Genomic DNA, 11,621 nt, shown 5'->3' on the forward strand with positions numbered 1-11,621 from the left:
TCTGCTGCAGTTCATGGCTCACTGTCTGAGGATGATGTCTCCTCCCTTCTCTCCTCATTTGAAGAGTGGGACGCAGCTTCGAGACAACGAGCAGCCTCCCTTGCTGACCACCTCACCTCCTTGGAACCTGCTGGTCAGGATATGTGGCCTTTTTTGCCTCTCACTGATCTTCAGGCACAACAACAGAAGGATCCAGTAATCTCGAGGGTTGCTCATTATGTTGAGAGAAAGCGCAGACCCTCCAGACGGGAACGTTGTAATGAGAGTCAGCCAACCCTGAAGGTCCTGAAGCAGTGGGACAGGTTGACACTCATGGGTGGGATTCTCTACCGGGTCACAAAGGACCCTTTAACCAAACACAAGAGGTTTCAGTTTGTTGTGCCTGAGTCTTTGAAGGCTGATGTGTTATCGGGTGTTCATGATCATGCTGGTCACCAGGGTCAGCCTCGCACACTCTCTCTGGCTCGTCAGCGCTTCTTCTGGTCTGGTATGGAGAAAGATGTGCGAGATCATGTGAAGAACTGTCAAAGATGCGTTCTCAGTAAAACTCCTGAACCTTCTGCCAGAGCACCACTAGAAAACATCAAGACCTCTGCTCCCTTGGAACTTGTGTGTGTGGACTTTTGGTCTGCGGAGGACAGCAACAACAGGTCGGTGGATGTTCTGGTTGTCACGGACCATTTTACCAAGTTGGCTCATGCCTTTCCCTGTCGAGACCAGACCGCAAAAGGGGTTGCCAAGAATCTGTGGGACAATGTTTTTTGCATTTATGGCTTTCCCCAGCGCTTGCACTCTGACCAGGGAGCGAGCTTTGAAAGCGAGCTTATTGCCGAGCTCTTGAAGTTGTCAGGGGTTGATAAGTCGCATACCTCGCCATACCACCCTATGGGGAACGGCAATACAGAAAGGTTTAACCGAACCCTGGGCAACATGTTGAGAGCACTGCCCCCTCGCTCTAAACAGAAATGGCCACAGATGATCCACACAATGACTTTTGTTTATAACTGCACCATTCACGAGACCACTGGATTTGCACCTTTCTATCTGATGTTTGGGAGAGTTCCTAGACTGCCAGTTGACCTAATGTTCGAGAATGTACTCCGTGATGAGGCTGTGTGTGACTATAATGTTTATGTTAAGTCTCTTTTGGGAGACCTGCGCTGGGCAATGACTCTGGCTCAAAAGAACTGCACAGCTGAGCAAAAACATCAACGTGACCAGTACAACAAAAGGGTCAAAGGTCTGCCTCTGTCACTTGGTGATAAGGTGCTGCTGGCGAACAAAGCTGCCCGAGGGAAACGGAAGCTTTCTGACAAGTGGGAGCCGGTTGTCTACACTGTGGTGGCTTCGAAGCCTGCTTTGCACATCTATCGGATCAGGGATCAGGATGGGCACGAACGGGTAGTCCATCGCAATCTGCTACTACAGGTCAATTTCTTACCCCTCAGTTGAGTTCCAGACGGTGATGAAGCAGGTGTGCCCTTGCCTGCCTGTAGTGTGAGCAGTGCCTGTCCATCTGACTGGAATGTGACTGAGATGTCTGGATTGAACACTGCTGCAGCAACAGCTGAACCTTCCTTTGCTGGTTCTCTCTCTGGGGTTAACGACTGGGATGGTGGCCGAACTGCTGCTTGGGTCAGCGAACAGTCATCTTTAGATGAACCGCTTGGTTTGAAAAGTCCATCTCCTTCTTCCGCTGTGGTCGCCCCAGCTCCAGTTGGTCCTGCTGCTACTGTGGATCAGTCACCTGTTGCCCCTGCCCCCCTGCAGCAACCGTTGCATGTCTACCATGGTCCTCCTCGGGGACTTGATGCAGTAGACCGACTCACCTCGAGTTTTGGCAGGGTTATTCGACCCGTTTGCCGCTTAATCGAGTCCATGACACAACTTGAGTCTGTTCTGGGGGTGGAGCCAAGTTCTCCTACTGTTCTTCATGTGTAAAGCCTAAAGTTGCATGTCTAGCAATTTTGTTTTTGTTTCATGGCATATTACATAACTTTTCATGTATTGCATTAGTGATGTACTGCTATTTGTACATCTTTATCTCATTTACCCTCTTTTGTCTGGCATGAGGATGCGCGGTGTATGAGGCACCGCACATTATTTTTGGAGTACTATAGGTTTTTGCTGGGCGCCAAGCAAGCCTTTAGTTCTCCTATCCTTTTAATAGGAAACTTTTGATGTTGATTTTCTCTGCTTGAAGATTGTGTTTTTATGTGTATTACTGAGTGTAGTGTGTTGTACAACCCATAATTTTGTGTAATTCTAGTGTGCACAGACTGGGACAGGAAGTAAAAGAATCAAAGACATCTGAGGGAAAGGATTCTTTCAAAATAAAACAGGAAGTGATCAAATAGAGAGCAAACAGACAGGGAGGCACAGAAACACTGAGGAAATAACAGATCAGAGAGCAAGAAAAGACTCTGCTAAAACAGGAAGTAGATCTTAGATCTGTTCAGACCAGCAGAGGGTTCAAACTGTGAGGAAGAACTACAACAGCAATGCTCCAGTCTGACCTCAGGGTGGCAGTGCTGTGTCGGTGCTGTGTCAGTGCTGTAATGGCTTCACTCAGACTGCAGGGGGCACTAATGAGCGTTACAGTAAATGAGCCTCAAACTGCACATCCTCTGAACTCTGCCTGATTCTCACAGATGCAGTTCCAGTAGGTTTCTCTGTTTCACTGTCACAGACAGAGTCACAGACAGAGAGGTCAGTGAGCAGGATCCTATCAGGATTCATTTCAGGAGTTCTGATTACTTTGCTTTGGATTCCATCACGATGAGGAGCAGATACTTCGAGGAGCCTCTTGGATTCCTGACCACAGTAAGTGATCTGAGACCTTCTGTTTAACACTGTTTGACCTACTCAGAAATAGATGCTCATGTTAACCAGGTCACAAATATACAGTGAGATCATTTTGAAGTCCTTTGATGGTGATGATGTTCTTTAGTGATGATTGATGATCAGAGAGGTTATGTTGGTGTTGTTCTGTGGAGATCATTCAAGAAATGAATCTTTTACACACTCAGAGCAGCTGCAGAGTCTCCACTTTTCTAATGACGCACTTTATGATGGTGCTGCAGTCCAACGTAACACGTCGCTACGTAACACGTCGCTACGTAACACGTCACTACGTGACACATCACTACGTAACACGTCTTTACACTTGTCTGTGGACACTTCGAGCAGCTCAAACACAAACCTTTCTGCTTCATTTCACCTTAATTTAGTCTTGTTTAGTTCACGTTTAAACTCAGACTGCTGTTCTCTGGAAATACCAACATCTCAGAGTTCTACTGTAGAACGTTCTAGTTTTGGATCAGCAGAAATGGGTGGTGGAGCGTGGCGGCTCTGCACTCTGCTGTTACTCCTCCCGTTTGTCTCTGCAGGTGAGAGCAAACGCTGTTTCTCTGTGAGATACAGAGTAAGAAGTACAGTAGGTTTAATTTCATGTTGATACAGTTTGTGCGTGTGTGTGTGTGTGTGTGATAGGTTCAGATCATTTTATAAAACATGGAACGAAGCAGGCAGCTCTTATTTTTACTTGTAGCGAGGGGGACCGTCCTGTAAGCTCACTCAGAACAAAGAGGAAAAGATCTCCGAGGGACGGCCTCCTTCACAGCTGTTTTATTTCATGATGAAATCACATATGTTTACACACTCATCATCACTCACTTCACATAATTAAATCACGTGCGTGCGTGTGTGTGTGTGTGTGTGTGTGTGTGTGTGTGTGTGTGTGTGTGTGTGTGTGTGTTTATCAAGATAAAAGAATAGAATAGAATGCCTTTATTGTCATTATACAGGATGTACAATGAGATTGGAGACAACAATATAACATAAAAACAAATTATTATCAAACAGAAGCTATGATAATTAATAACAACCAAAATAAAGTTACATACAACAATTCCAACAGTATGCGTGTGTGTGTGTGTGTGTGTCAGTGTTGAGCATTAGTATTCCTTTCACTTTAACTAGTTGTAACTTCATGGATTTCTTCACAAATTTGAACCATTAGAGAAAAATGATTCATAACTGATTCACTGACCACACTGACACCGGTGAACATCCAGGGAGTGGACATTGAGATAGTGGACTCTTATAAGTACCTGGGTGTTCACCTAAACAATAAACTGGACTGGACTCATAACACTGATGCGCTCTACAGGAAGGGTCAGAGCAGACTCTACCTGCTAGAAGGCTGAGGTCTTTTGGAGTGCAGGGGACACTCCTGAAGACCTTCTATGACTCTGTGGTGGCATCAGCCATCTTCTATGCAGCAGTATGTTGGAGCAGCAGCTTATCTACAGCTGAGAGGAAGAGGATAGACAAGCTCATCAGGAAAGCCAGCTCTGTCCTAGGATGTCCTCTCGACTCAGTGCAGGTGGTGGGAGACAGAAGGACTCTGACCAAAATAACATCACTGATGGACAAGGTCTCCCATCCCATGCAGGAAACTGTTGCTGAGCTGGAGAGCTCCTTCAGTGACAGACTGCTGCATCCTAAATGCACAAAGGAGCGTTACCGCAGATCCTTCCTCCCAGCAGCTGTAAGACTTTATAATCATCACTGCTCCCAACAAAAACCACAATAACCTACACAATGTAGGATAATATATAATATACTGTAAATAGTCCGGCCTGTTAAGGTTCAACACACAGGCACATCATGTACATTGTATATAATATTATTATTATTTAGGTTAATCTTGTTTGTTGTTTATATATATATATATATATATATATATATATATATATATATATATATATATAATATATTCTTCTTCCTAATAATGTAAATTATTATATTTATACTTATAATAACTGCGGCTGCTGTTACACCCAAATTTCCCCTCTGTGGGACAATAAAGGCTGTTTCTTCTTCTTCTTCTTCTATAACCATCTCAGAGACTTATCTTCATGTTCGGCTAATTTCAGCACGGCTCATATTCATGCATTTATTACTTCTAGGCTGGACTGTTATAATTCATTATTATCAGTCGGTCCTAAAAGCTCCCTGAAAAGCCTTCAGCTGATCCAATGAGGAGGTGGTTCAAGACTTTTGCACAGCACTGTTTGTGTGAATGAGAGGGAGACAGGTGTAACAAAGCAGCTGCAAGAACCAGAGGCAGTGAACATGGATGAGTTTAAATTCCTGGGATCAACCATCCACAGCAACAGACAAGAGAGCTGAAGAAGAGTGTAGGCGGGGTGGAGAGGGTGGAGACGAGTGTCAGGGTGAGCTGTGACACAAGGAGAGCAGCCAGAGTGAAAGGGAAGGTTTCCAGGATGGTGGTGAGACCTGCTGTGATGGTTTGGAGATGGAGGCTCTGACACAAAAACAGGAGGCTGAGCTGGAGATGTTCAGATCTTCACTCAGAGTGAGCAGGATGGATTAGAAAATAGTCCATCAGAGGGACAGCTCAGAGTCAGAGAGGCTGAGAGGGTTTGGACATGTGCAGAGAAGGGAGGGTGGAGACACTGGACAGAAGAAGGTGAAGATGGAGCTTTAAGATTAAGATTAAGAGTTAGTGTTTATTTGTCACATGTACAGTTATACACAGTACAATGCACAGTGAAATGTATTTTGTACCTGCAACCATATATACACACACATATAAATAAGAAGAATAAAAAAAATAAAAAAAAAAAGTAATTCACACTATACACTATACTCTATATACTATACACTATACACACTTTTATAAATTATAATATTTACATTGTGCAATAATAGTCCAGTTAGGGCTTAGAGTTGAGCAGACGGATGGCTTGTGGGTAAAAACTCTTCTTCAACCTTTCAGTCTTAGCCCTCAGGCAGCGGTAACGCCGGCCTGATGGGAGCAGGGAGAAGAGAGAGTGTCCGGGGTGGCTGGGCTGTTTTATGATCTTCATGGCCCTCAGCCTGCACTGCTTGGTGTAAATGTCCTGCAGGTTGGGGAGGGTGGTTCTGATGGTCCGTTCAGCTGAACGAACCACCCTTTTTAGGGCCATGAAGTCCTGCTTGGTGCAGTTTCCCATCCAGGTGGTGATGCTCCCACGCATGATGCTCTCGATGGTGCAGGTGTAAAAGTTCCTGAGCACCTTGAGTGGGAGCTTGAAGTCTCTCAGCCGCCTGAGGAGGTAGAGACGCTGTCTGGCCTTCTTCACAGTGATGTTTATGTGATGAGTCCAGGACAGGTCTTGTGAGATGGTCACTCCCAGGTATTTGAAAGTGTCCACTCTTTCCACCTCAGCACCACTGATGACAAGTGGATGGTAGTCCCTCTGCTGCTTCCTGCTGAAGTCCACGATCAGTTCCTTCGTTTTGCTGACGTTGAGCAGGAGGTGGTTCTCCTGGCACCAGTTCTCCAGGCGGGAGACCTCTCTCCTGTAGGCTGTCTCCTCATTGTGAGAGATTAGTCCCACAACAGTAGTGTCGTCAGCAAACTTGATGATGACGTTGGACTCTGACGTGGCCTCGCAGTCATGGGTGTACAGTGAGTACAGCAGAGGGCTGAGCACACAGCCTTGGGGGGATCCAGTGTTGAGGGTGAGGGAGGATGAGGTGAGGTGACCCACTCGTACCACCTGTGGTCTGCTGGTCAGGAAGCTGTGAACCCACCTGCACAGGGATGGGCCCAGGCCCAGGTCCAGCAGCTTAGAGACCAGCCTGGAGGGAACTATGGTGTTGAATGCTGAGCTGTAATCTACAAACAGCACTCTCACATAGTTCCCCTTACCAGTGTCTATGTGTGAAAGGGTCTTGTGGAGGAGGAAGGATATGGCGTCGTCTGTGGATCTGTCTGGCCGGTATGCAAACTGTAGTGGGTCGAGGGTGGTGGGCAGTGAGGAGGTGATGAATGTCTTGATGAGTCTCTCAAAACACTTCATCACCACAGAGGTGAGTGCTATGGGCCTGAAGTCATTGGGGCTGCTGGGGTGTGGTTTCTTTGGGACAGGGACTATGATGGACTTTTTAAAGCAGGTGGGAATCACACACAGTTTCAGTGAGAGGTTGAATATCACTGTAAACACAGGTGCCAGCTGGTCAGCGCAGGTCTTAAGGACACGTCCACTAATACCGTCTGGTCCAGCCGCTTTCCTGGTGTTTACACGTCTAAACGCCCTCCTCACGTCGCGCTCCGGCACAGTGAGTGTCTCCGCCCCTCCGGCCGGGAGCGCAGCGGGCTGTCGGCTTCCCGACTCAAAGCGCGCAAAGAAGATGTTGAGTTCATCAGCCAGAGAAGCGTCGGCAATCACCGGGTGTGTGTGTGGTGCTTTGTAGTCCGTGATGGTGCGTAGTCCCTGCCACAGTCCCCTGGGGTCAGACTGTTGTAGTTGCTGTTCCAGTCTGCGGCCGTAGCGATGTTTAGCCTCTTTCACCGCTCTGCGGACGTTGTATGATGCAACCTTGCAGTCCTCCATGTTCCCAGAGGCGAGGCCGGAGTTGTAGGCAACGGTGCGGGACCTCAGGGCGTCGCGGACAGATTTATCCACCCACGGCTTCTGGTTGGGAAAAGTCCTGATGGTCCTCCTAAGTGAAGTGTCTTCAACAACTTTCCCAATAAATCCCACAACAGTTTCCGTAAACTCCTCGATGTCTCCGCCCGCGCTGCTGCGAAACATGTCCCAGTCGGTTGAATCCAACACACCCTGCAGAGCGGCCTCTGTTTGATCAGACCACCGTGTCACTTCTCTCACAGCAGGGGGTTCCTGCCTGAGCCGTTGTTTGTATTTCGGCATGAGAAGGACAGAGGTGTGGTCAGACTTCCCAAAAGGCGGAAGAGGCTTTGCTTTGTAGCCATCTTTGAATGGAGAATAGCAGTGGTCTAGGGTCCTCTCTCCTCTGGTGGGGCAGTCGATGTGTTGAATCAATTCCGGTATCAGCTTTTTCAAGTTTGCACTGTTAAAGTCCCCGGCTACGATGAGAGCCGCATCACGCTGGTTAGCCTGATAGGTGGAAATAGCCTCATGTAGCTCGGATAGTGCAGTGTTTGTGTCCGCCTGAGGTGGAATATAGACGGCGCTGAAGATGACCAAAGTGAACTCGCGGGGCAGGTAGTGGGGGCGGCATTTCAGGGTTAGGAGCTCCAGGTTAGGTGAACATGATTGTTTCAGAAGGACAACATTCCTACTGTCACACCAGTTGTTATTAATCATTAGGCACACACCTCCTCCTCTTGATTTTCCAGACTCACTCGTTCTGTCCGTGCGATGAACACTGAAGAACTCCGACGGCTGTACGGCGTGGTCCGGTATGAGGGGAGTCAGCCATGTCTCCGTGAGACAGATGATGTTGCAGTCCCTTATGTCCCTCTGAAACTGTATCCTGGCCCTGAGTTCGTCCAGCTTGTTATCCAGTGACTGGACATTAGCCAACAGGATGCTCGGCAGTGGCGTTTGGTGCGCTCTGCGCCTCAGCCTCTCTCTTACGCCGGCTCTTTTCCCTCGGGGCCTTGTCCGTGACCTAGTCCGTCCTTTGTTTGAGCTGGCCCACTGGAAACGCCGTATCTCCCGAGGCCAAGTCGGGTCGGGAGAAAAAGGTGTCAGAATACAGCCAGAGTGCTGTATTCTGATATTAAAAAGAGTCTGTCTGTCATACGTGATATGACACAGAGCAGGCGGAATTATAAAGTCCAAAATTAGAGCTAAACCTAATATATACAAACAAAGCGTAGGAGCAGGTACGACGGCTGCTGACCTCACCGGCGCCATCTTGAAAGGCAGGAGGAGAAGAAGAAGACCTCATAGGAGGTTCATGGATGAAGGAGGACATGCAGAGGGTTGGTGTGACAGAGGAGGATGCTGGGATAGGGGGAGATGAAAGGAGAAGATCTGCTGTTCAGCAGCTCAAAGAAGAAGAAGAAGATATTATGTATCATAGCTGGTAACAGATGATCGTTTATGTGTGTGTGTGTGTGTGTGTGTGTGTGTGTGTGTGTGTGTGTGTGTGTGTGTGTGTAGCTGCTTGAGAAGTGAACAGCTGTACTTTGACCTTTAACCTCTCTGCTCTGTTGTTTCCTCTTTCAGAGAAGAAAATGATCATCACAGCTGATCCTGGACAGGACGTCACTCTGACATGTCGCGCTCCCAACAACAACATCATGATTGTAGAGTGGAGCAGAGCTGACCTGAGACATGAACATGTCTTTGTGTATCGGGGTGGTCAGTTTGTTCCAGAGGAGCAGCATCCATCCTTCAAGAACCGGGTGGATCTGCAGGACAGACAGATGAAGGATGGAGACGTGTCTGTGATCCTGAAGAACGTGACTGCTGCAGATAGTGGAACATACGAGTGTCGTGTCCAGAGGGATGGGTACAGTAGCATGCAGCTCATGGACATCATCACCCTGAGTGTTGCTCCTCCTCCAGGTGAGTGAGCAGAGTTCAGTGTGTCTGTGATCAGAGGTGAAGCTGCTTCCTGGTTGTTGATGTTTGTTTCTAAAGATGTTGTTGATGAGACTTTGTAGAAAGCAGCTGGTCTGAGTGATGTGATCAGAGTGCAGTAGATAATGTCTGACAGCAGTTTGAAGAGGAAATGGATTCTGTTCTGTTCTTCACTCATCACCTACCTGACAGCTGACACCTCACACCTGTTTCTACCTGCAGGTCCAGGACCAGGAACCACAGAGGGTGGAGTCAGCAGAGGACGTCCTGGACTGATAGCGAGTCACTTTTTGTGCTTCTTGTTGTTGGCTTTGTGATCTCCAGAAATCCCAACCACCAGTCTCCTGCTGATCTGCCTGTTTAACATGTTTCACCTTGTGAGTGTCCTGCTGCTGTCACTGGGGAACATGTGAATACATTTTGTCCTGAATTAGATTTTATATTTTACACTCACCTCCTCCATGCTGTCAGTGAAGAAGCTCCAGTGTGTGTTTACCTTCAGCAGTTTTAATGAATACAAGTAGAACCATAAAACATTTGGATTTGTGTGTCTGACCTTAAACATATTTGATGATTTTTATGTCTATCCTGTTTTTCCTTCAGTCCAAATAAATTCAAAGTCTGAGCCCACTCTGTATTAAAGATCTCAGGTGATTAGTGTACACTGATCGGTGCTTTGCTGTGAAATGATCTAGCCCATCATCTGCACAGTAACACAGTGATGCACGGAGGAGGCAGCATCGTGCTGTGGGTGTTCTTCAGCAGCAGGGACTGCTCAGGGTGGAGTAAAGCTCAGAGATCTCCTCAAACCTGTGCTGCAGTGTTCAGATCCTCAGACTGGCCAAAGGTTCACCTTCCAACATGACATGACTGTCCACTGAGAGGCGCCATCCAAGCTTGAGAGGGTTGGAAAGAAGAAAATCCCCAAAATGCAGCATCATAAACCAAAGATTTGAGGCTGTATTTACATCTAAGTTCAGAGTAAAGGGTCAGAATACGTATGGAAATATGATGGCTCTGGTTCATTTTTTAATATAAGTATAAAACCTCCTAAAATTTACTTTTAAATTTGTCATTATGGGGTACTGAGTGTAGATTAATGAGAAAAAAGAATTATAGATGTATATGGAAGCATCAGGATGCAGCATAACAAGAAAGTGAAGGGGGGGGGGGGTCTGAACCTGAACCCAGTGTTACTGACACTGAATTGTTTCAGAGTGACCACCAGGGGGCACTGTGTTTGTGCTGGGGAGGTGAGGGCTATGCGAAGAAGAAATCAGGCTCATGGTCCTCACCTGCTTTCAGAGAGGAGCTCTGCTGGATTTGTTTGGCTGGTGTGGCGTCTGGTTTCTGCTTCCTTTCTTAGACTTTTGGTAAGTTTGCTTGCCTGAATTTCAGTTTTGTGTATGATCTTGAAGGATTCTTATTTCACAATTTTGTTTTAAGGAGACGCACAGTTCCCACGGATGACATCTGTTTGCTTTAAATAGCACCTTTGATATGTTTAACTTATAACAAACTGTGGAATTTTGTTTGGTTTCTGGGTTCAGTTTTGTTAGCAGTGTTGTTTAGTGTGTATTTGAAATATTTTGTTTGAAACTGTTTGAGTTTTGTTTATTTCGTTTTTTCTTACAATGTACTTTGAGTTTAATTCTTTGTAATGTATTGAGTTTATGTGATTTAATCCCCTTTTTTCCTTCGTATTTTATTTAAAGTTTTCACGGTGCACAATTGTAAAAATGGAAATAAAGAATTGAGCACCCATCGAGACTCTCCATTCACTGACCCCAAGGGCAGCTGCACCCAGACTGTGACAAACAAAACTCACATTTTTATTTCCAAAATCTGAAACATCAGGAGAAAATGTGCAGCCAGCGTGAACACCTCTGTAAGGCACACAGAGCGAGAGTCAGCGATGATCTTAGAGAAGCCCATCAGTCCAGGAAGGGTCATAAGGTCATTGTACTGAGACAGAGATTATTCACAAATAATTTAAGGTACTGTAGCTGCTGATTTTCACAGGGGTGGAAATCCCCACAAATCCAAGGTCAGACTGCAAACTGCACAAACCCAGAGAGCTCCAACTCAGCCTCTGCAGGCCTCAGTTAGCACGTGACAGGTTAAAGCACAGCAGCGCCACCGTGTGGCAAAGAAATGAGTTACATCCATGTGGCTGTCTGCCCTGTTCCAATGCAGCAGCAGTTCAGGATGATTAACGTGCACCGGACATTTTCATCTGTGTGCCTATAA

General features: G+C 46.7%; 1 protein-coding gene across 2 annotated transcripts; it reads left to right on the top strand.

Moving 5' to 3' along the window:
- Positions 1 to 2,655: 2,655 nt before the first annotated feature.
- Positions 2,656 to 9,728, top strand: LOC115777248 (selection and upkeep of intraepithelial T-cells protein 8-like). 2 transcript variants are annotated; one of them, XM_030725092.1, is made up of 3 exons: positions 2,656 to 2,823; positions 9,015 to 9,356; positions 9,594 to 9,728. In XM_030725092.1, exons 2-3 carry the CDS (start codon positions 9,023 to 9,025, stop codon positions 9,686 to 9,688), a joined length of 429 nt encoding a protein of 142 aa, XP_030580952.1. In that variant the 5' UTR covers positions 2,656 to 2,823; positions 9,015 to 9,022; the 3' UTR covers positions 9,689 to 9,728. The 2 variants fall into 2 exon arrangements, with proteins under 2 accessions (XP_030580952.1, XP_030580951.1); XM_030725091.1 differs by lacking the exon at positions 2,656 to 2,823 and adding an exon at positions 3,195 to 3,389.
- The last annotated feature ends 1,893 nt before the right edge of the window (positions 9,729 to 11,621 follow it).

This window comes from Archocentrus centrarchus, unplaced genomic scaffold (genome assembly GCF_007364275.1).
Source record: "Archocentrus centrarchus isolate MPI-CPG fArcCen1 unplaced genomic scaffold, fArcCen1 scaffold_45_ctg1, whole genome shotgun sequence".
NCBI classification, from domain to species: Eukaryota; Metazoa; Chordata; class Actinopteri; order Cichliformes; family Cichlidae; genus Archocentrus; species Archocentrus centrarchus.